The sequence below is a fragment of the Grammomys surdaster genome, unplaced genomic scaffold (assembly GCF_004785775.1).
Source record: "Grammomys surdaster isolate TR1022 unplaced genomic scaffold, NIH_TR_1.0 187, whole genome shotgun sequence".
NCBI classification, from domain to species: domain Eukaryota; kingdom Metazoa; phylum Chordata; class Mammalia; order Rodentia; family Muridae; genus Grammomys; species Grammomys surdaster.
In genome coordinates this window covers 8,573,309-8,601,273 of record NW_021604632.1, presented here as the reverse complement: position 1 = coordinate 8,601,273, position 27,965 = coordinate 8,573,309, and the positions used below count along the sequence as shown (strand labels likewise).

General features: G+C 46.4%; 2 protein-coding genes and 1 pseudogene across 3 annotated transcripts in view; all 3 read right to left on the bottom strand.

Moving 5' to 3' along the window:
- Nucleotides 1–627: 627 nt before the first annotated feature.
- On the bottom strand, nucleotides 628–6,082 carry Tmed6 (transmembrane p24 trafficking protein 6). Its single transcript, XM_028768631.1, has 4 exons — nucleotides 5,842–6,082; nucleotides 4,869–4,995; nucleotides 3,951–4,099; nucleotides 628–974 (listed from the first exon to the last, which is right to left on the bottom strand). The coding sequence occupies exons 1-4, from the start codon at nucleotides 6,052–6,054 to the stop codon at nucleotides 744–746; spliced, it is 720 nt and encodes a 239-aa protein (XP_028624464.1). The 5' UTR covers nucleotides 6,055–6,082; the 3' UTR covers nucleotides 628–743.
- A 7,102-nt stretch (nucleotides 6,083–13,184) lies between these two features.
- Nucleotides 13,185–15,252, bottom strand: LOC114622296 (annotated as a pseudogene).
- A 1,973-nt stretch (nucleotides 15,253–17,225) lies between these two features.
- The window catches only part of Terf2 (telomeric repeat binding factor 2), a 28,138-nt gene continuing 17,398 nt past the window's right edge, over nucleotides 17,226–27,965 (bottom strand). The window contains exons 7-10 of one of the 2 annotated variants that reach the window (XM_028768748.1): nucleotides 26,721–27,113; nucleotides 22,436–22,521; nucleotides 19,475–19,515; nucleotides 17,226–18,370 (exon numbers count right to left, since the gene is read on the bottom strand). In XM_028768748.1, coding sequence (XP_028624581.1) covers nucleotides 18,212–18,370; nucleotides 19,475–19,515; nucleotides 22,436–22,521; nucleotides 26,721–27,113 — 679 coding nt within the window. In that variant the 3' untranslated portion in view covers nucleotides 17,226–18,211. The remainder of the gene's footprint in view (nucleotides 18,371–19,474; nucleotides 19,516–22,435; nucleotides 22,522–26,720; nucleotides 27,114–27,965) is intronic. The other variant, XM_028768749.1, reaches the window with a different exon arrangement.

The window sequence follows — 27,965 nt, the reverse complement described above, 5'->3', positions numbered from 1 at the left end:
GTGTCACATATCTTAAGTTGGTCTGAAACACTGTGGGGCCCAGGCTGTCTTAGCCTCTCGAGTGATGGTATCATAGGTCTGTTACCACACCAGTTTCCAGTTTTAAAGTAAAATATTTCTAACCGCTGAAGGGCACTTTAAACTCTAAAACATTGTCTTTGTCTTGTTTTCAGCTCTTCTTTCAGAGCTTTCAGCTTACTTTGAGATATGGCCTTGAACTGGCTGAGGCTGCTCTTACTGTTTCTTCCTCAGGAGTGCTAGATTTCAGTCCGATGTATGGTGGTGCCAGGGATCAAAGCCCAAGCTGCATACAGAGCAGGAACTCTTACTGAAGAACCCCTTCCAGGGTTCTCTACTAACTTCTACGTGAAGGCTACGTCAGTGAAAGTTAATGGACAGCTGTATAAAGATCGGGTGTTTAGCTCGAGGATGGTGTTAACACACCTTGCCAGCAGTGGGGATGCAGAAGCAAGTGAATCTCTTTAGTTTGAGGTGAGCTGAGTCTACCCAGCAAGTTCTAGGCTACCCAAGGCTACATATTAAAACCCTGTCTAAAAAAAATTGGTACTTTTAACTTTTAGCATTTAATACATATTTTAGAACAATCAGCATCAGAACTCACTTTTTATTACTGCCATTTGCCTTTATTGATGGGCACAAGAGAAAGGGGATTTAAATTGACTTTTTTCCCCAATAACTTTCCAAAGCCGATTTGATTAAAGCTTTGACAAATCTGCTCTGTGTTAGCATCTTGGCTTCTTTGTGTCAGTAGTTGAGACAGTGAAAAGACGTTTCAAGAAATAGAGCTGGAGGACCCCAGAAAGAATGATAGCAAGGCTCTGAGCTGTGGACCACCAGTTGACATAGGTGTAGTTAGACTGCAGGAGGAAAAAGTCGGCCACCTTCCTCATCCTGGCCGAGTTGTAGAAGCGCCACATGTGGAAAACATGGTTCTGCACTTTTCGTGTGCTGTCCTGTGGGAAGAAGGAAAGCCACTCTGGCTGCTGTTTGGGTCTCACCTGCCCTGATCTAAGTGACCTATGTCACTCAGGAGTCTGAGAAACAGTACTACAGCAATTACTAATAAAGGGTACTTTGGCTGTATTTGGGAAAAAAAAATTCTGGAGTAATTTTAAAGTTGGGAGGCATGGGTTGGGGCTTGGGATGTACCCCAGTGGTCAGAAGGATTGCCTAGTATCCACAAAACTCCCTGTATCCTAAACACAATAGCCTTGCACATTCAAGGTAAACATTCCTACTGAGCTATTTCTCATGTAGCCCAAGCTGGCCTCAAACTCAGTGTGTAGCTAAGGATGACTGTGAATCCCGTATCTCCTGCTCTGTCGAGGTTACATGTATAAACCTCTATCGAGATGTCTAGATCTCTTGATCAAGATGTGTTCAACACCTCATCACCCTCCTAACAGATACCTTGTTCCTGCAGACTCTTGTTAGGCTTATGAGAAATGTCTTTGGCAAGATGTCTCCTGCAGCCGGGCGGTGGTGGTGCACGCCTTTAATCCCAGCACTTGGGAGGCAGAGGCAGGTGGATTTCTGAGCTCGAGGCCAGCCTGGTCTACAGAGTGAATTCCAGGACACCCAGGACTACACAGAGAAACCCTGTCTAAAAAAAAAAAAAAATGTCTCCTGCAACTACCAAATACAAAACTTTGTCATGGTCGCACAAAAGCTGCCATAAATGATGGGTAGGTGTCAAACAAACATAGCTCTGTTCCAGTAAGATTTAGGTTTACAAAACAAAAGCTTTTGTGTGCCAAGGAGGCAGAGTGATGGAAGAAAGCATCTACAGATCACAAAGTGTACCCAGAATGTAAAGAAAACTCTTACAAGGAGTGTTTAAGAAAAAGATGACCTTCCCCCAACAGCTAACACTTTTTTGTGAGGGAGGGGGTTGGTGCTTATACATACCAGGCAAGGGCTAGCTAGTACTGAGTTACATCTCCAGCCCTGGGCAAAGGATTTGAGTAGATGTTTTCCCAAAGAAGACACAGGGTCAATAAGCATATGAAAACATATTTAGCCTTTCTGCCCTCCCGCTGGACTGGTAAGCAGGCAGAGCCTCAACATGCAGAGCTATATCAGGGAATTCTGGACTTGTATGTGCAGTGGAAGTGCTCTGAGAGCAGCCAGATCATCAGTGCCAAGGACCACTTGTCCATCCAGATAAATGTGATTGAGGCAGACAACGTCACAGCTGGTTTAATGGCTAAGTTAAAAACTATACTATGTGGGGGCCACTCAGGATGGGCAAGTAAGTTGATTCTATTCTCTTACTAGCTTAGACTGATGAGATTGTCTCAAAAACCTTTTAACCGGAAGAGATCTGGAAAATTTGTCATTAAAAAAAAAAAAAAAAAGTGAGAAAGTTGAAAAAAGAAAGATGCTTATTTTTGTTTGGTTTTGGTTTTTCAAGACAGGCTTTTTCTGTGTATCACTGGCTGTCCTGGAACTTGCTCCATAGACTAGGCTGGCCTTGAACTCGGGAGATCTGAGTGCCTCTACCTCCCAAGTGCTACATATGCATAAGCATACACATAAGCATAAATTTATGAGTACCACATACCTGCAGGAACTGGAATTATAGGCCCTTGTAAGCTGCCTGACATGGGTGCTTGGCCTTGAACCTGGGTCCTCTTGGAAAAGGAGAGAGCTCTTAACCACTGATTCGGCCATTAATCTTTATGGCTTTATTGCAAATTTATTTTTATAGCAGTTTATTGATCTTTCCACTAATAAGAATGCTTAAGTGTAAATCAAAGCAGAAGATACTATTGCACACCCAGCAGGACAGCTATCATCAACAATAATACTTTAGGATGGATAGAAATTAGAATCTTCATAGCTGCCTAAAGGCCTTATCCACTACAGAAAACTGGCAGGTAGTTCATACAAAACTAAACAGTTTGAATCATGCCCAGAAATTCCACTTGTTGGTACTTGAAAAGAAAACACAAAAGCTTGTTTGCAGATATTATCACCAGCACTGTGAGAGCCAAGGGGTAGAAACTCAAATGCAGTCAGCTGGTGAGTCACCAACAAAACTGCACTTATTCAGTTAAAAGTAAGGAACCAAGGACCAGCCAGAAGGGTCCAAGCAGACTATGTAAATTAGGTGTGATAGCTTGGGTCTATAATCTTAGCACTCAAGCTGAGGCAGGAGGATTGCTGCAAACACAAGGCCAGTCTGAGCTACAGAGTGTGAGACTGTTTTTAAAAAATGAAGCCAGGCAGTGGTGGTATATACTTTTAATCTCAGCATTCAGGAGGCTGAGGCAGGTGGATCTCTGTGAGTTTGAGACCAGCCTGGTCTACAAAGCAAGTTCCAAGACAGCCATGGGTACACAGAAAAACTGTCTTAAAAAAAAAAAAAAAAGGAATCAGACTAGGCGTGGTGGTACATGCCTTTAATCAGCACTCTCACTCAAGAGGGAAATAGGTAGATCTCTGTGAGTTCAAGGCCAGCCTGATCTACATAATGAGTTCAGGCCAGGCAAGACCAGATAGTAAGACCTTGTCTCAAATAAACAAAAACCATGCTTTGTGAAAGAAGCGACCCTATAAAGCCACAAGCATGATTCTGTTTACAGAAAATCTACAGGAACAGTACAACAGTGCTTCTAGGATTAGGAGATTCTAGAGAGAATGGGGGCGCTGAGGAAAGAAACTCTATGTAGAGTGTCTTGCGGGGACACTGGATTGTTGTGCTTTAAGTACTAGGGTAGCGGCACAAGTTTGTGAATGTATATTACAAACAGGCCGTGGACTAGATGATCTGTTAGCCATAGTTTGCCCAGGCCTTGGTACCAGAGGAGCGCCATGTCATGCCACATTATGATGAGTGAAAGGCTCAGCTCTTTCTACCTCTTTGGTTTTTATTTTGAGTCCTCCCTCATTCAGGGTGACACCCCCAAGAACACCAATACCATTACCTCGATGGCATCCAGAGTATCGTTCAGCTGTTTCCTTTGACTCTGCTTATGATCCATCCCGGGCCCCTCATAGAAGACTCCGAAGTTGAGATACACTTGTATAGCACTGAAGCGGTTCTGCTCATTTTTCAGACAAAGCTGATAGAAACCTGTCGGAATCCCTAGATCTCATTAGCGGGTCCTCAGTGCCCCACACTGTCTCACACTTCCCCATAGACATAACTGTTCACCAGTTTAGTTTATTTTTTAATTTGAGGCAGGGACTCACTAAGTAGCTAAGCCTGGTCTCGAACCCAGAATTCTCATGCCTCAGCCTTTGAAATGCTGGGATGAGGGTCACGCACTACTACTTTTCGTTTGTTCTCTGGTTTCAAATTGCTACTACAGCAGCTGCTTATTTAGGAAGTAACAAGCCCATTTTTGATGCAAAGTTTTTACCAGCAACTAAATATTGCAACTACATTTTGCTAAGTGGTAACTCCTATATTAGATATAAAAAAAATGTTTTTCTCTTCCAACACTAATTCTTACTTTGCTTTTTGCTTTGTCTTGAGATAGGGTCTCATTATGTAGCTATGGAGACCAGCATGATGGTCGGAGTGAGAATGACACCATAGGCTCATATATTTAAATGCTCGGTCTCTAGTTGAGAGAACTGTTTTGGGAAGGGTTAGGATGTGTGGCCTTGTTAGAGGAGGTGTGTCACTGTAGGTGGCAGAGTATCTCTGTTTAAGAGTCCTGGTTGTCCTGGAACTCACTCTGGAGACCAGGCTGGTCTCGAACTGACAGAGATCCGCCTGCCACTCCCTCCTGAGTGCTGGGATTGGAGGCTATTGCTACCATTCCCCAGCCCTTATTTCTCAATTTCATAGAAATAAATGTATGACGATTAGTATAGCTTTGGAGATGCATACATACCTGTCTCTTGTGTTGCAAAGTTAATCTGGCCCCGTACATCCTGGGAAGTGTCAATAAGGAAACCCTGTGGGGTATGTGCTGTGGCAACAATGTGGCGGTCATGTGACATTCCGAGAATGCGCTGAACCTTCCGTCACCATGAAAAAAGAGAGAAAGGTCCCTACTACATCACCCAGACACTAGCAAGGTGGTAAGACTGATGCTGTATCTCAAGTATGAGGCCAGTGCCTGGGCTACATGAGACCCTGTTTCCCAGAGAGCCCCCACAATCTAAAAAAACCAACTGAAGTTACCTCTAACTTTAATATTAAGCTCCTTGGGTGGCATAAGGCCCTTTGGGTGTTCTTGCCCAAGGGATAGGCATCTTCCAAAAAGAAATAGAATTGTCTGGTTGCATAGACAAGCATTGAGCTGGTTATTCTCCAGGTTGCTAGGACAAACACAAGCAGGAGACCTGACACTGTTCTCACCCCATTAACTGAAGCGATTTCATTTGAAATCTACTATGGGACTCTTACTTTTCTGTCTCTCTGTCTCTGTCTCCTTCTCCTTTCTTGACAGGTTTCTCTGTGTAGTGCTAGCTGTCCTGGAACTCACTCCTAGACCAAGCTGGCCTTAAACTCAGAGATCCCCTTGCCTCTGCCTCCTGAGTTCTGGGACTAAAGATGTGCGCCCCACAATTGTGTGACTATTTTAGCAAGTGTTGTCTTTCCTCATATCAGAGGAAAGGTGAAGGTTGCCTCTCCTGAAGGAGCCTGGTTTTGTTATTGACTTGTAGCTTCCAGTTCTAGACCAACCCATGTTTGAGCTCCTGGTGCTGGCTATTCTGTTCATCTAAGTCTCACCCGGGGTTGCTCTCTGAAGGCCCATTTGATTCACAAGTGACAGCCACAGTCTCATGGAGAACCAGACTTTGGCTTCATCAAAAGTCGGACTCACTTTATAAAAGGTATGGCCAGAGGCCTCCACGCACCTCATAGCTGAAGTAGAGGTAGCCCATCTGGTCAGCAAATTGCCAGAAACATTCTGTCTCTCCTGGATTGACCACAATGGCAAAGTCATTTCGATCAGCTCCTCGGAAGAATGGCTGGTCCTTGGAGCCATGTAGTGGATCTGTCTCCTGGCTCCTAGCAGAGGTCACTAGGCTCAGAACCACCAGTTCGGCCACAAGGAACAAAGGGAACATGCTGCCTTCTGTGGAGTCTTCTACAGGTTGAGTTGCTCACAGTCCTGTGGAAAAGAAGTCAGACAAGCATCCGGCTAATCATTAACCCCACAAGCCAGTTAGGACTGCATTACAGGTGCCACGCACCACAACCCCCTCCCCCAACGTGTTGACCCACAGAAGGATTTTGCTTTCATCTCAAGAAGTAGCTTGCCAGATCTAGATAACGGGCGAGAGAAAAAGTACTTAAGCAGAAGAGAGCTAGCCATCCACCCATCCATTCTTGGAGGTATATTGGTGGATGTACATCGGCACACCAGAAGAGGGCATCAGATCCCATGGGACTACAGTTATAGAGGGTTGTGAGCCGACGTGTGGGTTCAATTCCAGTCACCCAGGACCTCCAGAAGAGCAGCCAGTGCTCTTAACCACTGCACCTCTCTCCAGGCTGGTCTTGAACTCAGAAATCTACCTGCTTTTGAGTGCTGAGATCAGAGACATTTGCTACCACACCCAGCTATATAAAAAATTTAATGTATGAAGTGCTGGCTACTTTTCTGTCAACTTGACACGAGCTATACTCATCTGAGAGGAGGAAGCCTCGATTGAGAAAATGCCTCCATAAAATCAGGCTGTAGGCAAGCCCATAGGGAATTTTTCTTAGTGATTGATGGGGAAGGGCCCACTCCATTGTGGGTGGGGCCACTCACAGGCTGCTGGTCCCGGGTTCACCCTCACAGTACTGTCACCTACCATTAGTGTTGGGGACACACACAGACCTGAGTGGCTCATGGTCCCAAAGGGATAGCTGGCATAGCTAGAATCTTGACGTTCTAAGATGGTTTCTAAATTCTGACTCCTGTAATTTTGTGTGTGTGTGTGTGGGGGGGTGTTAAATAGGCTCTCATAGTGTAGCCCGAGATGGCCCAGCATCAGCCCAAGAGGCTAACATTTTTATTTTAGCAAGTCTATGATGGTTTGAGTAATAAATGCTGCTGACAGTCTCAGGCATTTAATACTTGGTTCCCAGTTGGTGGTACTGTTTGGATAGGTTTATAAAGTATAGCCTTGCTGGAAGAAACATGCTGCTAGGGATGGGCCTCTCCTAGTTTCTCTGTATTTTAATTATTTTTTTTGATACTGGGATTCACTCTATCCTGGAGTTCACTATGTAGATCAGGCTGGCCTGTCTCTGCCCACCCAAGTGCTGGGATCAAAGTCATGCACCACTCTGCCCTGCTCTCTCTCTGCTTTGTGCTTGTCATTCAAGATGTGAACACCGAGCTTCTGCCCCAGCTGCCATGTCTGCTGCTTGCTGCAATACCTTCCTGCCATGATGGCTTCCCTCTCCTCTAGAACCATAAGCCCAAGTTAACTCAAGGAAGTTGCTTAGGTCATGCTGTTTTACACCAACAGAAAAGAAATTGATAAAGTCTTTAGGAAACAACTTACAGAGTTGGGCAGTGGTGGTGCACACCTTTATGTCAGCACTCGGGAAGCAGAGGCAGGTGGATCTCTGTCAGTTTGAGGCCAGCTTGGTAATCTGTCTTGCTGTAATCACAGGAGTCAGGTCCTTTAATATCGAAGCTTCGGGTCGATAAGTGACTCATGTAGGAGGTAGAGGAGTCGATGCTGAGAACTAATAGCTTAGGGTTAATAAAGGCAAAGGGGGGGGGAGGAAGGGGGCTGCTGTGCAGTCACACACAATTGGTTGTTTCAAACATCTGTAATGTGTGTAAGCAGATCTCACGAGAACTGTCCCTGGTTTCTGTGGCCTTGGGACCCAGTGTGAATGTTTATCTGAGCCAGCTCACCACCTGGCAGAATTTAATTTGCAAGTCCTTGGGACCTTCGGTGGGAGTTTTTCCAGGGAAGGCTAAAACATCACAGCAACAGATGGATGTTTCAATAATGTTCTGATTCTTAAGGAATTTACCCTTGGGCACTTTCCCTATCCCTTCACAGCCAGTGGATCTTTGGAGCACTCAATTGACCTTTGTTTCCCTGCATCTTTTGTGAAGGCCTTGGGTTAGCAAGTTAGCTGACTTGTTATTCTTAACTATTTGTATTAGTGAATTAAGACTTTCTGTTATACTATTTAACTAACTTAAAATTCCTTTTTCATCCCCACTTCTACTGAATAATTCTAATCTTAGAATTCCAGGTTCACGCTCAGTTTTATCTCATTCTAAAGGACTCATATTCTGCCTTGTCAGGATCTCTAATTGATTGGTACTGTTGTCTAAGTACCATCAGTTGAACAGCACCAGTTCGATTGTTAATAAGGGCAAGTAATCTTTTTGCCACACACGGGCCAAGAATTAAAATCAGGCAAATCACTAGCACTGGTCCAGTTAAAGCAGAAAGTAGAATAGTATAAGCCAGGATCTAAACCCACCTTGTTGATCTTCTCTGTCTGTCTTTTATCTAGTCTCTCTCTGAGTCTGCATAGAGTCTCTGACCATTCCAGTGTGGTCTGCATAGAAGCAACTCTCTTCTCTGAGGGCAGCACAGAGCCCACCATCTCTTAAAAACAGTAAATCTAATTCTCTCCTATTTTGGAGCACTACTTCTGACAAGGATGTCAAAGATTTTTCTAAGTTGGTAATGGACTTTTCTAATATTTTTAGATCTTCATCAATAGTGGTACTGAGAGCGTTTAGGCCTTGTTGTCCGGTGGCTAAGGCTGCAGTTCCTGTCCCTATTCCAGCAGTAATGCCAGCTCCCAGTAAGATAGCCAGAGAAAGGGATACAGGCTCTCTCTTGTACGTCCTAGGCCTAAGATCCAATTCATTTTCAAGACTATCAGCAGTATGGTAGTAAATCCTGGGGACTAACTGTATTAATACACAGAAATCTGTAGTAGGTTCAAATACACTTGTAGATACACAAGGAGTGAGTCCAGTGTTGCATGCCCACCATCGGTTGGGTCCGGGTACCAAATAATAGGTGGCAGCCATTTTAGGGCTAATAACTGTCTGATTACACAAATGTTTGTGTGTGGCAGGCGGGGTACCTAGACAGAGTCCTGATCTTGTCCCCGATACCTCTGTCAGGGTTAATTTCATCTCAGTTCCCCATGTGCAAGAATGGTGGGAGGTTGTGTTAATAAAGGCACCAGTCATAGCAATCCCCTCATAATACGGGGGTGTCATTGTCAAACACAGCCAGCAGGACTCCGTAGAGTCCGGATTTGTATCGTTTAAAGCATGGAGAAAGCCCCAATAACTAAATTAAACAGTCTCTGTTCAGTCGAAGGATCCAGGGGCAGGGTCAAGGGGCTTTGAGAAGTAATGAGGGCACAGGTAAAACAAGTATTGGAGCCAGGGGCTTGGTAGATGGGCCCTGCTCCGGAGGAACTTTGTCAGGTCCTAAAGGCACTGCTGTGGGGAGGCTCTCAAGGACCAATCTAATTCTAAAAGTCAACCCAGGGTCTTTCCCTGCAGCATCTATGCATAGTAATCCCCAGTTGTTTCCTCTAAGCCAACTCTGATGGTCTTGTTTACCTTTGTCTGTGAATTTGATAACTATGGGGTTACAGTATCTTCCTTTGCAAGGTCCATGGGGTGTGCATGACGTGCTTAGCCGCTTTCACGATATTTGTACTGATCTCTCTCTTCCTGGTGCAATTTGTCATATGTACTGTTTCTCTTTACCGTGATTAGTTCCCAGGTGGAAGATGGGTTCCAGTGGGCCTCACCAGTGGTTTCACAACCCCATGCAGCACAATAAAAGTCAGAGGCCACCCAAACTTGTGTCGAAGTTTCAAACTGTGACCCTGACCAGGGCAGACATAAAATTCTGAGGCCCGGAGATTGGCCCAGTAGAACTGTCCTGAGCACCCGAGTCCTCTGCCCCTTATCCCTTTTGGGACACACTGTTTTTCATTTGGTGGCTTAGAAAGATCTGAATGATTGGGGAGGTCCCAGGTGAGCAACCCAGCCACGAACTTCAGATATCTGGGGTTAGATCTAGCCACTAAGTCCAGGGGGAGTGCACTGTGGTAACTGATCAGACAGTGTTCCCCTCCTCATTGATCACCTCCCAAGTCTGTTGTATTGGGGCATGGGGGTTGTTGCCCTGACTCAGAGTCGTGCCTGCGAGGCAGACGCAACTTAAGAGGATTATCAGTCTTTTCCAGTGTCCACTCATCCTGGTGCAGGTCTGGGAGAGCCCTTTTCACGTGGGATGCGTATATCTAAGCGGCGATGCTGTCCACCTTCACCGCTGTGGGAGTAGTCAACAGGACTAAATAGGGTCCTTTCCACCAGGGTTCAAGGTTTCCTGTCCGATGTCGTCTCACCAGCACGGCATCTCCGACCTCAAATCGGTGTGGCACTGCGTCTTTTCCAGGGGCATAGGCATCTTTCAATTGCTCCCAGATCTCTTTCTTTACAGTTTCTAGAGCCTTTAAGTGGGCTAAGAGGGGAAGGGGAGGAACATATTTGTCAGCAGGAGGAACATATTTGTCAGCAGGTCGGCCCCAGCTCTCTAATGTTTCTTAGATAGGAGGGGGAGACCCATACATAATCTCAAAAGGAGTGAGTCCAGCGACGCCAGGGATGTTTCGCATACGAAACAGGGCAAGAGGGAGTAAAGCTGTCCAATCACCCCTGCCGGTCTCTAAGGTCAATTTTGCCAAGGTCTCTTTTATAGTTTTATTCATTCTCTCTACCTGTCCTGAGCTCTGGGACCTATAAGCACAATGTAATTTCCAATTTATCCCCAGTTGTCTGGCCAGTCCCTGACTCACCTGGGCGTTGAAGGCAGGCCTGTTGTCTGACCCAATTACCTTTGAAACGTCAAACTGAGGCAGAATTTCTTCCATAATCTTCTTGGCCACTACATTAGCCATTTCTTTCTTGGTGGGAAAAGCCTCTACCCATCCAGAAAAAGTATCTATAAAAACTAGCAAATATCTGTTACCATATCTGGCAGGCTTTACTTCAGTAAAATCAACTTCCCAATAGGAACCAGGGCTATCTCATCACAGCCTGGTCCCTTTGAGATTTTTTTTAGATCCAGCATTTGTGAGTGCACATGCTTGACAGCCTCAAACCAGCTTCTCAGCTAGCTTCCGTAATCCTGGAACCTTGTATCGAGATTTGGCCACTAATTCTATCATCTTGCAGGCCCTAAATGGGTTAGTTGGTGAATACCAGCAAGGTAGTCCATGCTCTCTTCTTCAGACAGAACTGGTTTGTCTGTACCTGGTATTTTGTCTGGGTCTGGGACTTTGAGCTTGGCCAGCAGAATTAAAGGTCCTTGTGCTGTCTCTTTAGCATGTCTGTCGGCCATCTGATTTCCTCTGGCTACAAAGTCAGTGCCCTTCTGGTGTCCAGGGCAGTGGACAATGGCCACCTTTTTTGGAAGGTGGATAGCCTCTAGGAGGCTCAAAATCTCTTCCTTGTTTTTAATGTCTTTTCCTGCAGAGGTTAACAACCCTCGCTGTCGGTAGATGGCCCCATGAACATGAGCAGTCGCAAAAGCATACCAGATGTCTGTATAGACATTGACCACCTGTCCTTCAGCTAGCCTTAGGGCCTGGATCAGTGCCACCAGCTCAGCCCTTTGAGCTGAAGTCCCTTCAGGTTGAGCACTAGCCCAAACAACTTTCTTCCCATCCACCACCGCCACCCCAGCCTTTTGCTTACCCTCCACCATGAAGCTGCTTCCATCAGTGAACCATGTCTTCGCCCCTGGCCAGGGCTGGTCAATGAGGTCTGGTCGGGTACCGATTTCTTCAGCCAGTATTTCTTCACAACAATGGACCGGAGATTCTCCTACTTTGGGTAGCAGGGTGGCAGGGTTTAAAATGGCTGGCAGAGAGAAGATGATATGATCAGTCAAAAGCAGGCTCTGGTAGTGGGTCATCCGGGCATTGGTCATCCACCGGTCTGGGGGCTGTCTGATAACGCTCTCCAGGGCATGGGGGGCCACAATTGAAAATTTCTGGCCCAGAGTCAACTTATCTGCGTCTTTCACCAGCAGGGCGGGCGGTGGCTGCAATCACCCTCAGACAGGAGGGCCATCCACTGGCCACCGGGTCTAGTTTTTTGGAGAGATAAGCCATGGGACTCTTCTATGGCCCCAAGGCCTGGACCCCTCGAGCGATCCCATTCCTCTCATCAACATACAGGGTGAATGGTTTAGTTAAGTCAGGTAGAGCCAAAGCGGGGGCTCTCAGCAGGGCCTTTTTCAGATTATCAAACGACTCTTGATGGTCTTTAGTCCAGACAAACTCTCCCTTCTCTTTGGTGAGGGGATATAATGGAGCAGCTAGGGTAGCAAACCCAGGTATCCACAGCCTGCAGAACCCAGCCATCCCTAGGAACTCTCTTACCTGGCGAGGGGTAGTTGGGGTTGGAATCTGCATCACAGTCTGTTTTTCTGGCCTCAGTAAGCCATCGTTGTCCATCTCTCAAGGTGTAGCCCAAATACGTCACTTCTGTCCGGCACAGTTGTGCCTTCTTCGCTGATGCCCAGTACCCCAACTTACCTAACTCAGCCAGGAGTTTCTCAGTTCCCTTCTCATAGTCTTTTTGGTCAGCAGCAGCCACCAGTAGGTCATCTACATATTGCAACAGAGTCACATGAGGGTTATTAGCATGAAAAGAGGTAAGGTCTCGGTGGAGGGCTTCATCAAACAGAGTAGGGGAGTTTTTAAATCCTTGTAGCAGCCAAGTTAGCTGTCCAGTCTTCCTGTCTTCTGGGTCTTTCCACTCAAAAGCGAACAGGAGTTGGCTCCTCGGGTGGAGCCTTAGGCAGAAAAAAGCATCTTTGAGATCCAAAACAGTGTACCAGGTTCTTTCAGGAGGTAGAGAGCTGAGCAGGTTATAAGGGTTTGGCACTCTGGGGTGGATGTCAACTACCCTTTTATTCACTTCTCTGAGGTCTTGGACAGGTCGATAGCCACTGGTGCCTGGCTTCTTTACTGGCAATAATGGAGTATTCCAAGGGGACCTACATGAGACTAGGATCCCTTGTTGTAGCAGTCTTTTAATGTGGGGGCGAATCCCAACTTTTGCCTCTTAACTCATAGGGTATTGCTTTATCCCTATGGGTGTGGCCCCAGACTTAAGTTCTATAACAATCGGTGGAACCTGCTGAGCCATTCCCATTCCCCAATTTTCTGCTCACGCCTTAGGGTATCAGGCTAGCCAGGGTCCCATCTGGTCATCCAGGTGGGGCTTTGGTTGAAACAGTCTATATTCTTCTTCAGACCTTAGTGACAGGGTCATCACTTGAGAGGGGGCCTGGGCCCCAGGACCCGGTGGGTCCCCGGGGTGTAAAGTTTACTTGTGCCTTTAATTTTGTCAATAAGTCTCTACCTAGGAGGAGAGTTGGACACTCTGGTGTCACCAGAAAGGAGTGTGTCACTCTACCCTTTCCCAGGTCTATGGTTCTGGAAGTAGTTCATGGATATAAATTTTGTCCTGTGGCCCCTTCCACAAGGGTGTGTTTAGATTTTAACTTCCCTAGAGGTTGCTGGAGTACAGAATATTCGGCTCCTGTGTCTATTAAAAAACTTACAGGAGTCCCCTCCACTTCAAAAGTTACCCTAGGCTCGGGGAGGGGAACTGAGCCCTGTCTCCCCTAGTCTTCATCATCTCCAAGTGTCAGGACTCTAGCACCCCCTTTCTTCTTAGGGCACTCTCGAACCCAATGGCCCTTTTCTTTGCAGTATGTGCATTGGTCTTTGTCCAGTTGGTGTCCGCCTTCTCTGGGTCTCCTTGGCCCCTGCCTCCGGTTTTCGCCCAGGTCACCTATCTGTCTGAGCCTTCCTGGTCCCTGACGCCTTCCTTCTCCTACAACTGTGGCCAGTATTCTAGTCAAATTCTTCTCCTGTCTCTTCTCTTTCTTTTCGTCATCTTCTGCTCTCTCTTCTCTCCTGTCTCCCTCTTATGATATACCTTTTCTGCCTCCTTTACCACATCTCTTACTGTATAGTCTTGTAATCCCTCAATACGCTGTAGTTTTCTCCTAATATCTGGGGCTGACTGCCCAATAAATGCCATAATCACTGAAGCCCGTTGTCCCTCTGACATAGGGTCAAATGGTGTATACCTCTGATAAGCTTCCATCAGTCTCTTGAGGAAGACCCATGGGGGCTCAGTAGATTCCTGCATGACCTCTCTCACCTTTGCCAAATTGGTGGGTCATCTAGCCGCGCCCCTGAGACCTGCCACTAGAGCCCGAAGGTTATTGGATAGCTGTAGCCTCCCTCCCGCAGTATTATAGTCCCAATGGGGTTGGGTCAGGGGGAAGCCCTCATCAATTTCAGCTGGGGTTTGGACAGGACGCCCAGTATCATCCCGGACATTCTTGCGGGCTTCCACAAGAATTCTCTCTCTCTCCTCCGTGGTGAAGAGAGTGTTGAGAAACTGTTGACAGTCATCCCATGTGGGCGAATGGGAGTACATAAAAGATTCTATCAGACCTGTGAAGCCTGCAGGGTTTTCTGAATAAGAAGGGTGATTAGTTTTCCAGTTATACAAATCTGAAGATGAGAAAGGCCAATACTGTAAAAGCTGGAGCTCATTTTTCCCAGTAGGTGGCGGTCCATACGCTCTCAAAGGTAAAGCCACAGTAGAGTCTAGTCCCTCTGCAGAAGCTCCGAATTGGCTGCGCATTCCTACTGAGGGGCCTTTCATTCCTGCCTCCTCCCTCACACCCGGGGCAGGCGGGGCTGGATCAGGATCGGGTAGAGGATATGGGGGAGGGGATGGCCCAGGCAGCTCTGGCCACTGGGGTGGTGGTTCTATCTCAGGATATATTTTCGGCAGAGGGGGTGGAGTGGGCGGTGGGACTGGTGGAGCACTCGGCTTGTCTCCCTCGTTCACCCGCAGCTTCAGTCTTTCTTCTGCCGCATTTCCTCGCACTGTTAGGGCTCGTAAGCTCGGAGGGCAGGGTGGGATAAAGGGCTTGACCCAAGGAGGTGGATATCGGGCCAGGTCCTCCCACACAGTGATGTAAGGTTTTTGATCCCGATGCGACCCTGTTCCTTCCTGTAAAATAACTGTTCTGACAGCCCTGATAGTTGGTTAAGTCAAAAGTCCCTTCCGGAGGCCAGCCTGCATTGAAAGCCGGCCACTCGGAGGCACAAAGGGTCTGCCAGGATCCCTTGTTTACTGTCACTGATAAATTACGTCCTCTCTCCCTCACGTCCATCCAACAGTCCAGAGTCAGAGTCAAAGGAGTAGTCATAGTCTGTCCCATATTACCAAACAAAAGCCACACACACAAACAGAGAAGACCAAAACCAATAAGGTACACTGACAAATACAGAAAATTACGCACGCATCTGAACTGGAGGATCCAGCCAAACGTGACCTCAGATGGGAGAGGCTCTTGTGCCTGACACCCCAGAAGGAGAATACCGTCTCCCTCGTTCCAGAAATGGGCAGACAGCTCCCTCTGTCGCCCAAACACCCTAGGAACATCTTCCAGGGCTGCAGCTTGTAGATTTTACCAACGTCAGCTGCTAGAATTCAGAAACCGAAAACTCAAATTCAGACCTAGCGGCCGCACTTAAACATGAAACAACACAACACAACACTTACATGAACTTTCCTCCAAGTGTCGTTGGAGCCTTGGCTGATCTCGTTGATTCCTGGTCAAGGAACCAAATGAAAGACTCCCCAGAAGAGGAGACCCAGAAACGATGCGACCCCAAAGACATTCCTGAGACCGGCTTGCTGTAATCACACGAGTCAGGTCCTTTAATATCGAAGCTTCGGGTCGATACGTGCCTCATGTAGGAGGCAGAAGAATTGATGCTGAGAACTAATAGCTTAGGGTTAATAAAGGCAAAGGGGGGGGGGGAGGAAGGGGGCTGCTGTGCAGTCACACACAATTGGTTGTTTCAAACATCTGTAATGTGTGTAAGCAGATCTCACGAGAACTGTCCCTGGTTTCTGTGGCCTTGGGACCCAGTGTGAATGTTTATCTGAGCCAGCTCACCACCTGGCAGAATTTAATTTGCAAGTCCTTGGGACCTTCGGTGGGAGTTTTTCCAGAGAAGGCTAAAACATCACAGCAACAGATGGATGTTTCAATAATGTTCTCGTTCTTAAGGAATTTACCCTTGGGCACTTTCCCTATCTCTCACAGCCAGTGGATCTTTGGAGCACTCAGTTGACCTTTGTTTCCCTGCATCGTTTGTGAAGGCCTTGGGTTAGCAAGTTAGCTGACTTGTTATTCCTAACTATTTGTATTAGTGAATTAAGACTTTCTGTTATACTATTTCACTAACTTAAAATTCCTTTTTCAAAACCCTGTGTTGAAAAGCCAAACCAAACCAAATAAACAATAGGGAAGGGCTATCATTTTTCTCAGTTGGTACAGTACTAAAAAGTTGCCATACTATAGCAAATACGAAGGGAGGGAGGGGGGGAGGGGGGGGGGGGGGGGGGAGAGAGAGAGAGAGAAAGAGAGAGAGAAAGAGAGAGAAAGAGAGAAAAGCAAACAAAAAACACTCTGCCTATCTATATTGGCACCTTTAAACCAAGAATTTCCCAGAATTCATCCAATGGACATTGTCTCCAAACCTGGGAGGCCTGGTGGCTCTTGGGAAGTTTTTGAGTCAGAGAACCCAGGACTATCTCATTCCATATCTCCCAGTCAAGTCCCACTGCCAGCACTGTCTTGTCAGGAGCCCTGCATAAAGACATGGTGACTAGGGTATTTTGTCTCTTTAATTCATCAGTTTTACCCATCTCCCTGGAATGAGCCTCCTACTGATGGGATTTGGGGTAAGAAAGCAGGATTCTAATCAGGGCTGCAGGGAGGCCACCACTGGTGACAGCTACAAGGCACGGCACGGAGCTGCTCTGGGTCTCTCTTCCTGTGGCTTTTCGAGATGGCTGGTAAGACAGTGGGAGTATCAACGGCAGATGCGGCTGACGGGCTAAAGCGCACTCTCTACATGTCAATCAAGTTAAAGTCAAAATGGACGCTTCCACAAGTCTCTTAAGTTTGCCTTTCATTCACACACACAGCAGACAGAAAGTCAGGATCCTTTAGTCCCTAGATAGTGATACCCGGGGGTAAGGGACAAACTGAAGGAAAGTCTGTTACAGTATGTGTGGCTACATCCAAGGGCAACAAAGTAGCTTTGTACCAACTCTAAGGCACCGCACAGCAGCCTGAGCTGACTCCACCCGGCACTGCCATGAAGCAGCTATAGAAACTTGAGAGAAGCAAGACTTTAATGAAGGATGCTACAAGTAGGAACAATTCATTCTCATATTTAAAAAAAGATTACAGAAAACACTTTACTCAATTTTTTTCTTTTGTTTTTGTTTTTGCTAAAAAGACAGTCTGTAAGGGTATCTGAGAGACAGCAAGCACGACACAGTACAAAAGGAGAAGGATATGTCAGAGTTTGGGTCAAGACATGAACAAAGCAAGACCAGAGAGGTGTGGGGAAAACTGTATCACAGAGTTAGGCATTATACTCAACAAATGATTTTTACCCTTTAAAAGTCCAGTATAAGGAAGGGTTCTGAGAAAGGGGTGGGTGGGGGAGGGGGCTAAGCTTATCTACAATCACCATTTAACCAAAAACCACTTGTGCAACCCCATGAGAAGTGAACCTCCCATTGTAGCCCAGCAACAAGGTGCCGAGGCAGGCAGGTCCAGGGGTGGATGCAATTGGCTGAACAGTTTTTTAAAAGGAATCTGATTCCACGTGGACTGAAAAATCTCATCTAGGCTCAACACATGGCATTCCTTTGTACTTGAGTCAGAGGCCAAAAGTCAACGAGGATTAAATTCATTCCCGAAAATGCTCATATTTCTGGTTTTAACAGGTCATGAGATCGTATGTGCTCCTAATGGATTCCATCATTTCTTAGAAGATTTTTATAGATTACGAGGGATTCAAATTGAAGCAAACCACTAAAGGGAAACACTAATGATATTCTGGCACTGTACAAGCTGTGTGCCTGCCTGCCTGCCTGCCTGTCGCCTCTGCCATGGCCACGGGTAGACCTGGCTTTGCTTCTTAGCTCCATGATCTCCATCAACAGGGACGGGAGTGTCCCAGGACCTCCCAGTACAGAAGGAGGTTGCCACAATTCTCATCTCAGTCCAGCTTCTGAAAGAGACATCACAGCATGAGGGACTATTGTTGAGAACCATGTTCCTGTGAGTCCTGTGGCTATGAAAACCTTTTTCAGTTCATGCCAAGTTTTTTCATGGTCCGCCAGCGATCTTTAATCATCACAGCTGTTCGGTTAACAAAGGGGTAACTTTTAGAAATGGCAGCCCAGTTTCCTTCCCCGTATTTCTGCACTCCGTCCTTCACCCACTCGCTTTCTTCTATGGTCCACTTCTGTAAAAGAAAGCCAAACAACTTGTCAAAACATGTTGCCACTTACCTCTTCCCCAACATATTGATCAGGTCAAACTCAAAAATCCCAAGCATGCTCTGAACAAGGGTAACAATGAGGTACAAGCTGAGTGTGGCACCACAGCACAGGGAGGCAGAGCAGGTGGATCTCTGTTTCAAGGACAGCCAGAGCTCCATGGAGACACTGTCCAAACTACAGTACCAAAAGCAAACCAACACTCTAAGTCTAAACAGTAATTATCGATGTTCTGACATATCATTCTTTATTGGTAATCTTGCTATGGGGTTAGACAGACAGCTCAGAGGTCAGGAGCATTTGATGATCTTGGAAAAGACCCTGGTTTGGCTTCCTATATTTGCATGGTAGATCACAACCATCTGTAAACTCTAGTTTAAGGAGATCTCATGCCCTCCTCTGGCCCCTGGGGCACTGTATACACGTGGTACACAGACATACATGCAGGCAAAAAACACAGGAAAAAAAATCCCCCCAAACTAAAAAAACCCCAAAACTCTGAAACCACTGAAACTTAAAAGTAAGGAAAGAAGTAAAAGGAGCAGGGTACGGCTCCGTGCACAGTGCTCGCCAGGCAAGTGTGAGCCCTGGGTTTACCTTGTGTATCAAAAACCAAAACAACAAAATCCAGAGTTTGAGCCTAGTTGGAACTACCCTGAGAGGTCTTTTTGCCAGGTGCATGGGTAAACTGTGCCTGAGAAGGGGACTTGTTTTACTGATTCTTGTAAAACTCACATCAGAAAACACTCTTAAGGGAGGGAGGCAACAGTTAGGAGAGTGCACGGCTATCTTCCCAGAGGACCTGGTCCCAGCATTCACATGGTAGCTCACAACCATCTCTGGCCTCTCAGACACCAGGCAAGCACATGATACACAGACATACCAATTTTGGCTTCTAGCACCAGTATCAGGTGGTTCTCTCTCAGTCATCTGTAATCCAGCTTTGGAGGATCTGACTCTGGTCTGGATGCTATGGGCAGTGCAGTCACATGCATAAGCCCCACACAGACATAATTCAAAATGAAATCTTAAGTGTAGGCAAAACATCCATACATCAAGTTTTAAATTACCTGCTTTCTTGTTAAATTGGATGACTTGTCTTCACTTGATGCTGTTGGAAAACATGAAAAGTATATTCAGTTTAGAGTTTACATAAAGAGAACATAAGAGTATCCCCAAAAGAAAACCTGGTTTAAATTCTGCAAGCAGCTGGGAATGCAGCTCAGTGGTAGAGCGACTATCTAGCTTCAAAAGGCTGAGTCTGATTCCCAGAACCATAAAACCAGCAAGCAACGAATTTCACTACTGTTGAGAATAGAAAGGACGCCACTGAAGGGTGACTTCTTTCTGTCCTTTGATTGCGGTCACCTGAGGCTCTGAGACCCTATACAAAGAAACGCTTTACAAACAGGCATCAACAGATTCTGAGGGTTTTTGCTTTTTGTTTTATTTCAGACAGAGTTTCTCTGTGTAGCCTGGCTGTCCTAGAACTCACTCTGTAGACCAGGCTGGCTTCAAACTCCTTCCTCCTGAGTGCTGGGATTAAAGGTGTGTGCCACCTCTGTCTGACTCCAATAAATTATGATTAATGACAAGACTTTAAGCTCTTTACCAAAATTATTGTTTTCTAAATCTATTGAGGAATTATCACATATAAAAGTTTAGTATACACCTCAGTGGTAGTGTGTCTAATATACACAAGGGGCTAAATTTAATGGCCAAATCTCAAAATAAAAATTCGGGGCTGGAGAGATAGCTCATATTTCAGAGACATCTCAAGTTTGGTTTGCAGTCCCTGCATCAAGTCGCTCTCAATCATCTGTAACACAACCCTGATGGTCTGACAGCTTCTTCTGTATTTTATCAGCACTGAGGTCACATGCACAAGTCCACACACATAGTTAAATCTTAAAAAGAATTACTATACATGGGTATAACACACACACACACACACATTCTGATTTACAACCTGTTGATAACTGCTGTTCAGAAATAATCACTTTACTGTTTTCTGCTAAGAATTTAAAATCCTTAGGGGCTGTTGAGATAGTTCAATGGGTAAAAATGCACCTGACCAAGTCTGATTACCTGAGTTCAATCCCCAGGATCCACTTGGCAGAAGAAAATCAGTTTCCCCAAATTGTCCTCTGACCTCCACACACAATCCATGGCATTTTTTTCTGTTTTTCTGAGACAAGGTCTCAATATGTAGTCTTGGTCGGCCTGAACTCAGAACGAGCCTCCTGCCTTTGCCACAGGAATGCTTAGATTAAAGGCATATGTCACCAGGCTCAGTCTTGATGAAGGTATTTAAAAACTTTTTTATTACAATAGAATATATTTTTAGCCAGGCAGTGATGGCGCACACCTTTAATCCCAGCACTTGGGAGGCAGAGGCAGGCAGATTTCTGAGTTCGAGGCCAGCCTGGTCTACAGAGTGAGTTCCAGGACAGCCAGGGCTACACAGAGAAGCCCTGTCTCAAAAAACAAAAAACAAAACAAAAAGAAACAAAAAAAGAAAAAAATATATTTTCATTTTCTAAGCACCTATGTGTGCACACTCAAATCCAGGCTGGTGTGTGAGAAAGCTGGTACTCTACTTCCATTGTGTGGCTTCTAAAGACTCAACTTGGGTCCACTGGCTTGGCAGCTGACCCTCTTAGAGGATACTTCCTAAGGACAAAACCTTTGGAATCTGGGGATTATTGTTGCCATTACAAGTCTTTACAACCCTCCAAATGAAGATTCAGCTCTTACCTATTTCTATAAGAATGTACAATGTGAGTCGGGCAGTGGTGGTGCACGCTGTTAGTCCTAGCACTTGGGAGGCAAAGGCAGGTGGAGCCCCATAAGTTTGGGGCCAGCCTGGTCTACAGATTGAATTCCAGGACAGCCAGGGCTATACACAGAAACTCTGTCTCGAAAAAAAGCAAAACCAGGGGCTGGTGAGATGGCTCAGAGGTTAAGAGCACTGGCTGTTCTTCCAGAGGTCCTGAGTTCAATTCCTAGTAACCACATGGTGGCTCACAACCATCTGTAATGGAATTGGATGCCCTCTTCTGGCCTACAGGCATTCAGGCAGAATGCTATTTATGAGATCAAAAGTAAAGATGTTTGAATTAAAAACAAAAACAAAAACAAAAAACCAAACCAAAAGCAAACCCAAAACAAACACAACAAACAAAAAGCAGACTATGTAGTGGGAAAGACTCTAATGCAAATGCCAAGAGTTACAGAAGTACACAGAAAAGTAAAATGTCTTGTCCTGTACACAGATGCACAGAAATGGGTAAGAGAACTTCTTCCCCCCACTGGGATGGGGATATAGCACAGCACACACATGAAAGAGGTTTTTATTTAAAAAATACAGGGGCCTGGGAGATAGCTCAGCAGGAAAAGGCACCACTGCCAAATGTAATGACCTGGATTTGATCCCTGGGACCTAGGTGGCGGGAGAGCCCTGCAAGTCGCCCTGACTCCTCCATGCACACATGGTACCTCCACATTCTGAACAATAAACAAACAAACACATAAATAAAATGTAATTATTTTTTTAAATACAAGAGACCTAGTAGTCAGGAGACAGAGACAGGTGAGTTCAAGGCCAGCCTGGTTTTTATAGTTTCAGGCTAACAAGGGCTACGTACTGAGAGGCCCTATTTCCAAAACAAATAAACAAACAAAAAGGAAAAACTAGATATGATGGTGGATGCTTCCAATCCCAGAGGTTTGGAAGCAGAGGCTCAGGAGTTCACGGTTAGATTGGACTATATGAAACTCTGTCTCACCACCAAGAAAATAAAAGGGACCAACACCTGGAAGGCTGAGATATGAAGATCCTAAAATTAAGACCAGCCTGGGCTAACAAGACTCTGTTTGCAAATGAAACCAAACAATCTGATTCCAAATGAGGTCAGGTAGAGTTGCTGTCTAACCAGGAGGCAGAGGCTTCTGCAACACGAACCTGACAGTCAACATGTATCACACTTCAGCAAACATCTGCAAGAGGGCAGAAAGAACCTGGAGCTTACCCTGCACTTCAAACAGCTGGTCCTCTTCCGTCCAAACTTCCTTTTCTTCAAGCCCGTTAGGGCTGTTCCACTTGTCTTTGGATGCTCTAGGGGAAAACACCGAGAGTGAGCCAGGAAACACTCCCTCCCCTGCCTCCCCTCCGCCCCATGGAACTCAGCTCACTTTCAGAACATGCTTGGGATTCACCACACAATGCTCAAATTCGCTGTCATTTGTCCAGGCATCTTCATACATGGACATGTCCCAGCATGCAGGGCCAAGTGTCAAACTGAATACTGAGTCAAGTCCAACACCACACTGCCATCTCCCTCAAAACTGCTTTAATTTTCTTGTTTGTTTAGTTCTTTTTGTTTTTAGATAAGGTGGTACTCTGAACTCTCAATCCTCCTGCCTCATCCTTCTGAGTGCTGGGATCCTCAACAGGTATTCATCAACACAGCCAGTCTTTTGGGCTCTTTTAAAGATCTCAGCACGTCTCCGACTTTGAAGGTGCAAGCTCTTCCCTCCCCTTTGCAGGGATACCCTCTACTCCTGTATTTACACTGACTTTGGTACCCTCCTTACTCCTGGAGCTAAGCTCAAGATAACTTTTGTCAGTATTACACTAGCCTGTTCTCCCCACTAAGGCGACATCACAGAAGTGTATCGATTAGGCACAGTGGCCCATACCTGTAAGAGTACTTGGGAGACTATGATGGGAAAATCACAAGCTCAAAGCTGGGCTGAAATACATATGCTTGACTAAACAAAAAAACCATCACACTCCTCCTCTATGGTCTATGAAGCCAGGCCATTTCCTACCTTGTCTACACCACATGCTACATCTATAGCAGTGGTTCTCAGCCTTCCTAATGCCGAGACCCTTTAATACAGTCCTTCGTGTTGTGGTGACCCCCAACCAGAAAATTTTCATTGCTACTTCATGACTGTAATTTTGCTTCTGTTATGAATTATGATTATCTGATATGACCCCTGTGAAAGGGTCATTCATCCCCCAAGAGTTGAGACCCACGGGTTGAGAACCGCTTACCTACAGCAACCCAGGCTGCTTTGCTCGTGTGAGTTATTACCCCCAACTAGAAATCTCTTCCTGGCTCAGGAAACTTATGGGTCTTTCAATACCATAAACCCAATCTTTTTCCTTTTCCCTTGTGGCAGGGTTCAGTGGCTCAGGCTGGCCATGAATGTGCTATATCAGCGAAGATCTTTTTTTGTTTTGTTTTGTTTTTTTCGAGACAAGGTTTCTCTGTGTAGCCCTGGCTGTCCTGGAACTCACTCTGTAGTCCAGGCTGGCCTCAAACTCAGAAATCTGCCTGCCTCTGCCTCCCAAGTGCTGGAATTAAAGGCGTGCGCCACCACATCATCGAAGACCTTAACTTGCCAATCTTCTAATCTCCACCAAGGGCTCTAATATGAGGCCTTTTATGGCTGAGGACCAAACCAAGGGTTCTATGCATGCTAGACAAGCACTCTACCAACTGAGCTACACCCTCAGCCTAAAGTTACTGACCCCAACACAGAAAGCCTCTGCTCCTTCCTATCTGTCAGTGTGAGGCCGCACAGAGCTAGTTACACCATGGCTTAAAATAACAAAGCTAGTCAAGACAAGTCCCCCACTCCCATTCCTCTTTTGTAGATTTCCTAACTATCAAACCAAGTAGCATAGACAAATGGTAGTCAATGTGTGCTGTGCTTAATCTGGGTTAAATCTTGAGAATAATTTACTTGAAACAAAGTGGCAGACATTTACAAGCCTCTTTCTTTTCAGTTTCACTATTTACAGACAGACAGGGAACAGGTTACCAAGTTCTCTACTTTTCCAGCCTCACAGGAAGTCAGCTTGAGCCTTGGTTCCCTGCCAGCCTCCACTCCCTGGAACTGCTGTTCTGCCCTCTCTGCAGACTTCAAAGACTGGTTCTTAGGAAGCTGGTCTCCAGATCTCAGCACTGCCTGTTGTACAGATGTTTCGGTAGAGACTGCCTGGAGCCTACGCACCCGTGTAACCTGCCCTGTTCACTGCAGCTGTCCACTTCTCCTATGTGGAAGGGACTGAGAATAGAGTCCTCCTAGCTGTCAGGTGGCTGTGTGGCCCAGGGCAAGTCAGGCCATCTCCTCACTGACTAAGTTTCATGAACAGTGGTCTAGCAGGGACTTGTGAACTAGCCTGTGGCTACTGGGTTTGTTCTTGAGGCTTTGGTCCCTCTCCTCTTCCAAATGAACACACCTTAACTCTGCATTGGCCCAGGACATTTGGGGGATGTCAACCCTTAAATGTAAGAATCCCTTTGATGTGATCCATAAACTCCAAGCAAATACCCACCATGTGCTTTGGGGTAGAAAAAAGTCTAGGTGTTATGGCCTTGCCTTTCAGGCAGCTTCTCCTACCTGCCTTTCCCTGAGTCTTTCTGCCTCTGGTTTCCCTGAGCTTCCCCTACTTCCCCGCCTCCCCACTGTGACGCCTCACAGGCCCGGGAACATAAAGTCTGTAACTGTGACCCTCAGTTTGAGAAGCTGCCTGCCTGCCTGCCTGCCAGACTCCAATGCCCTCAAGATCCGGCCGCTCCCTGTGCTGCACTCTCAACACTCATGGACACCAGGGTTTCCATGGCTACGTACAAGCAGCAGCACTGCCAGAATGCTCTCTACAATCCACCTGCTGCCTTCCTGCTCTCTCAAGGCCAGCCCCACATTTGTTCCACAGGAGGTGATCCACCCAAGACTTGTATGAGTAGGCTCAGGAACTGCCCCCAAGCTCCCAGGGTCTCTCACACTTCCTCAAGATAGACTCACGGGACAGTGTTTTCAGCTTTGCAAGCCTTGCCGTGTCTGTCATCACTCCTGTTTCCTAGCCAAAGTACCACAGCAGCCATGGACAAGTCCTACCTGCTGGATGTGGCTATGTCCCATTAAACTCTACTGACAGGAACAAGTGGCTGGTGGATTTCTGTCTACCAGTACCACAGAGTACCCGTCATATTTCATACCCTGGACATATGACAGCACTGGGTATGCCTGCAACCTTCACAGACTCCTACCTACAATCCTACTGGCATCCTGCATGCACTTTTCTTCATCTGCTCATGGGGGGCAGTGTCTACATCTCACAGGGATTTTGTGAGGTATAAATGGGTCACATATCAAGCAAAGACAAAGTGTGAAGAGCTGCCAGTGACTTGTTTCTGAACGTAAGAGTACACATAGCCCAAGGAAACCATGTTATCACAAGCCATGGCCTTTCACAGTGTCGGTCAGAACAGGGTCTCTAAACAATCACAATATACAACAATGTGTAGAGATGGCAATGGCTTTGGGAGATCAGTGTGGCAGAGGACTTACAGCAGGTACAGCTACACCAGAGTTCATGGAGAAGGGGAGAGTTTCAGAAGAGACACTGGTATATGTGGCTTCAGCTGCTGTGTCAACATCATGCAGCTTAAGACCCCAAACATCCATGTTTGCTACTTTCAGCTGTGTGACATCAGGTGAGCTAGTAACTTTTCTGAGCCTTCCTCATCTATACAATAGGGGTAACAGCATCTCACAGAGTGAGCACAGCAGATTCTGTAAGCTAACATATGCAAGTGCTTGAGCCCAGAAAACACTTAAGTTCCTCTCCCCTTGGAAGCACCAATGGAATTCTGACAGGTGACAATGGAGGGATGACAGCCCACTGTGGGAATGAGAGGAAGTGAATGGACAGCAGGAGAAACACCATATTTAGTGAGCACAAGCAAACCAGTGCCTAGAGGGTGGGTCCACACAGGCACAAAGGGCAGCAAGACTCAAAACCAGGGCTGGGAGTCATGATGGCGATAAAATTAATACAGTTAACATATTCTAACCAGTGACCTACAGCAGCTAGCGAACATGGAACCTTTGCTGAGTTTGCTGGGTCTCAAATGCTCATGAAACGTATAAAACTAAGTACTCACTGGTCTTTCATAAATATCAAGGCCCAACTAAATAAATGAGGCCCAACTCAGACAAGTTTCACAAGTAAGACTGGTATTTCATCATTGAGGCACTTAGATCAACAGGCAGAAGACTCAGAAGCCTTCCCTCCTTACTCATGCCCTAGGGCAGGGCCCTGCAGCCTACAGCAGGCTCAGGAGCTGGCAGGGACCGCCTGCCACACTGTCACTCCCTGCTCCAGTCTCTCTCATTCTAGAAGTCTGAGCAGCCTTGGTAGAGCAGCTTAGCTGAAGATTACTTCATGGAAGTAAAACCAGGCCCAACCAGGACCGCCAACCAGCCCCCAAACTGCTACAAAGAAGGTCTTCATACTTGGGATTCTTCTCCTCTGTGTGGGGTTGGTTGAGAGCTCTGGGCTTGGATGGTGATGACGACACTGCCTCCTGGGAGGAGCTGAGGCCTGGGCCGGGCTCAGTGCTCTGGCTGTCCTCCTCCAACACCAACCTGCTTATTGTCATGCGATTGTTCCTGGGCTGTCGGTCTGAGCCTCCCTCACCCTCAGCAGGAGCTGAACTTTCATTTTCATCTTTCCTGGGTCTCTTGTTTTTGTGGGTTGGTGATGATGGGGATGCTAGATTAGGAAGTACCAGATCTTTCTGGTCCAGTTTTGCAAAAGCCGCCTCTGAGTCTTGTGCAGTGGACAGAGCTTTGAAAGCTGCCTTCAGAGTCCTGACTCCCATGGTGGCTGGAGGGATCCGAGGCTGTCTGCAAATAAAGCACACAAAGGACAGTCAGTCTCCTCAGCATGGAAACACTCCTAAGGAGGCAGGACTTTTGTAAAATATGAGGCTTCAAACAGAGGGCTCCTCAAGATTGTCCATTGAAATAAGAACAAGCCAATACGGAAAACATGGGGGAAGGCAGGCTGCTTCCTTTAAACAGCTCCTGTTTATAAAGCCCTTCACTTAATGAGCACAAATCTAAGTTGCATCAAGTTTAAATTCCAAACAGAAGAACCTGCAGGAACCATGGTCACCTTAGTCTGTGAAAGCTATCAGCTATCTTAGTCTGTAAGATCAAAGCAATGTTTTCCATCATGTAAGAGCTCTGGGCAGCGTCTGCCAACCTCACATCTACCCAGGCAACCAACTGACGCGCTACAGTCTCACCGTCAATCCCCACTTCCTGCCATCCTGGTCCAGCCCTCGTATGAGAAGCAACAAGTGGGTATATCCACAGTACACTTAGAAGCAGCGTGTTGAGAAAGTGGCGGCCATGTGGTCTGGAAGCAATGCAATGTCATCAAGTTTTGCAAAAGTTTTATTGATTCCTGGGAACAACTAGTGAGTTAACAGCAAGATCTGTCAGGAAAGGGCAAACTAGCAGCCTGAAGGCAAACCTCCACTGATAAGCGTGCCATACTGTCTAACATAAGCAAAGTTGTTGTTTAAAACCAACATTCAAAAGTTGAGAAATCTAGCTCAGAAGTTCAGAGTGCTTGCTGCTCTTGCAGAGGACCAAATTCAGTACCCAGCACCGACACCAGGTGGCACTCATCATCAGCTGTGTGTAAACCCAGATCCACTACTCAACCCTCTAAACCCAGATCCACTACTC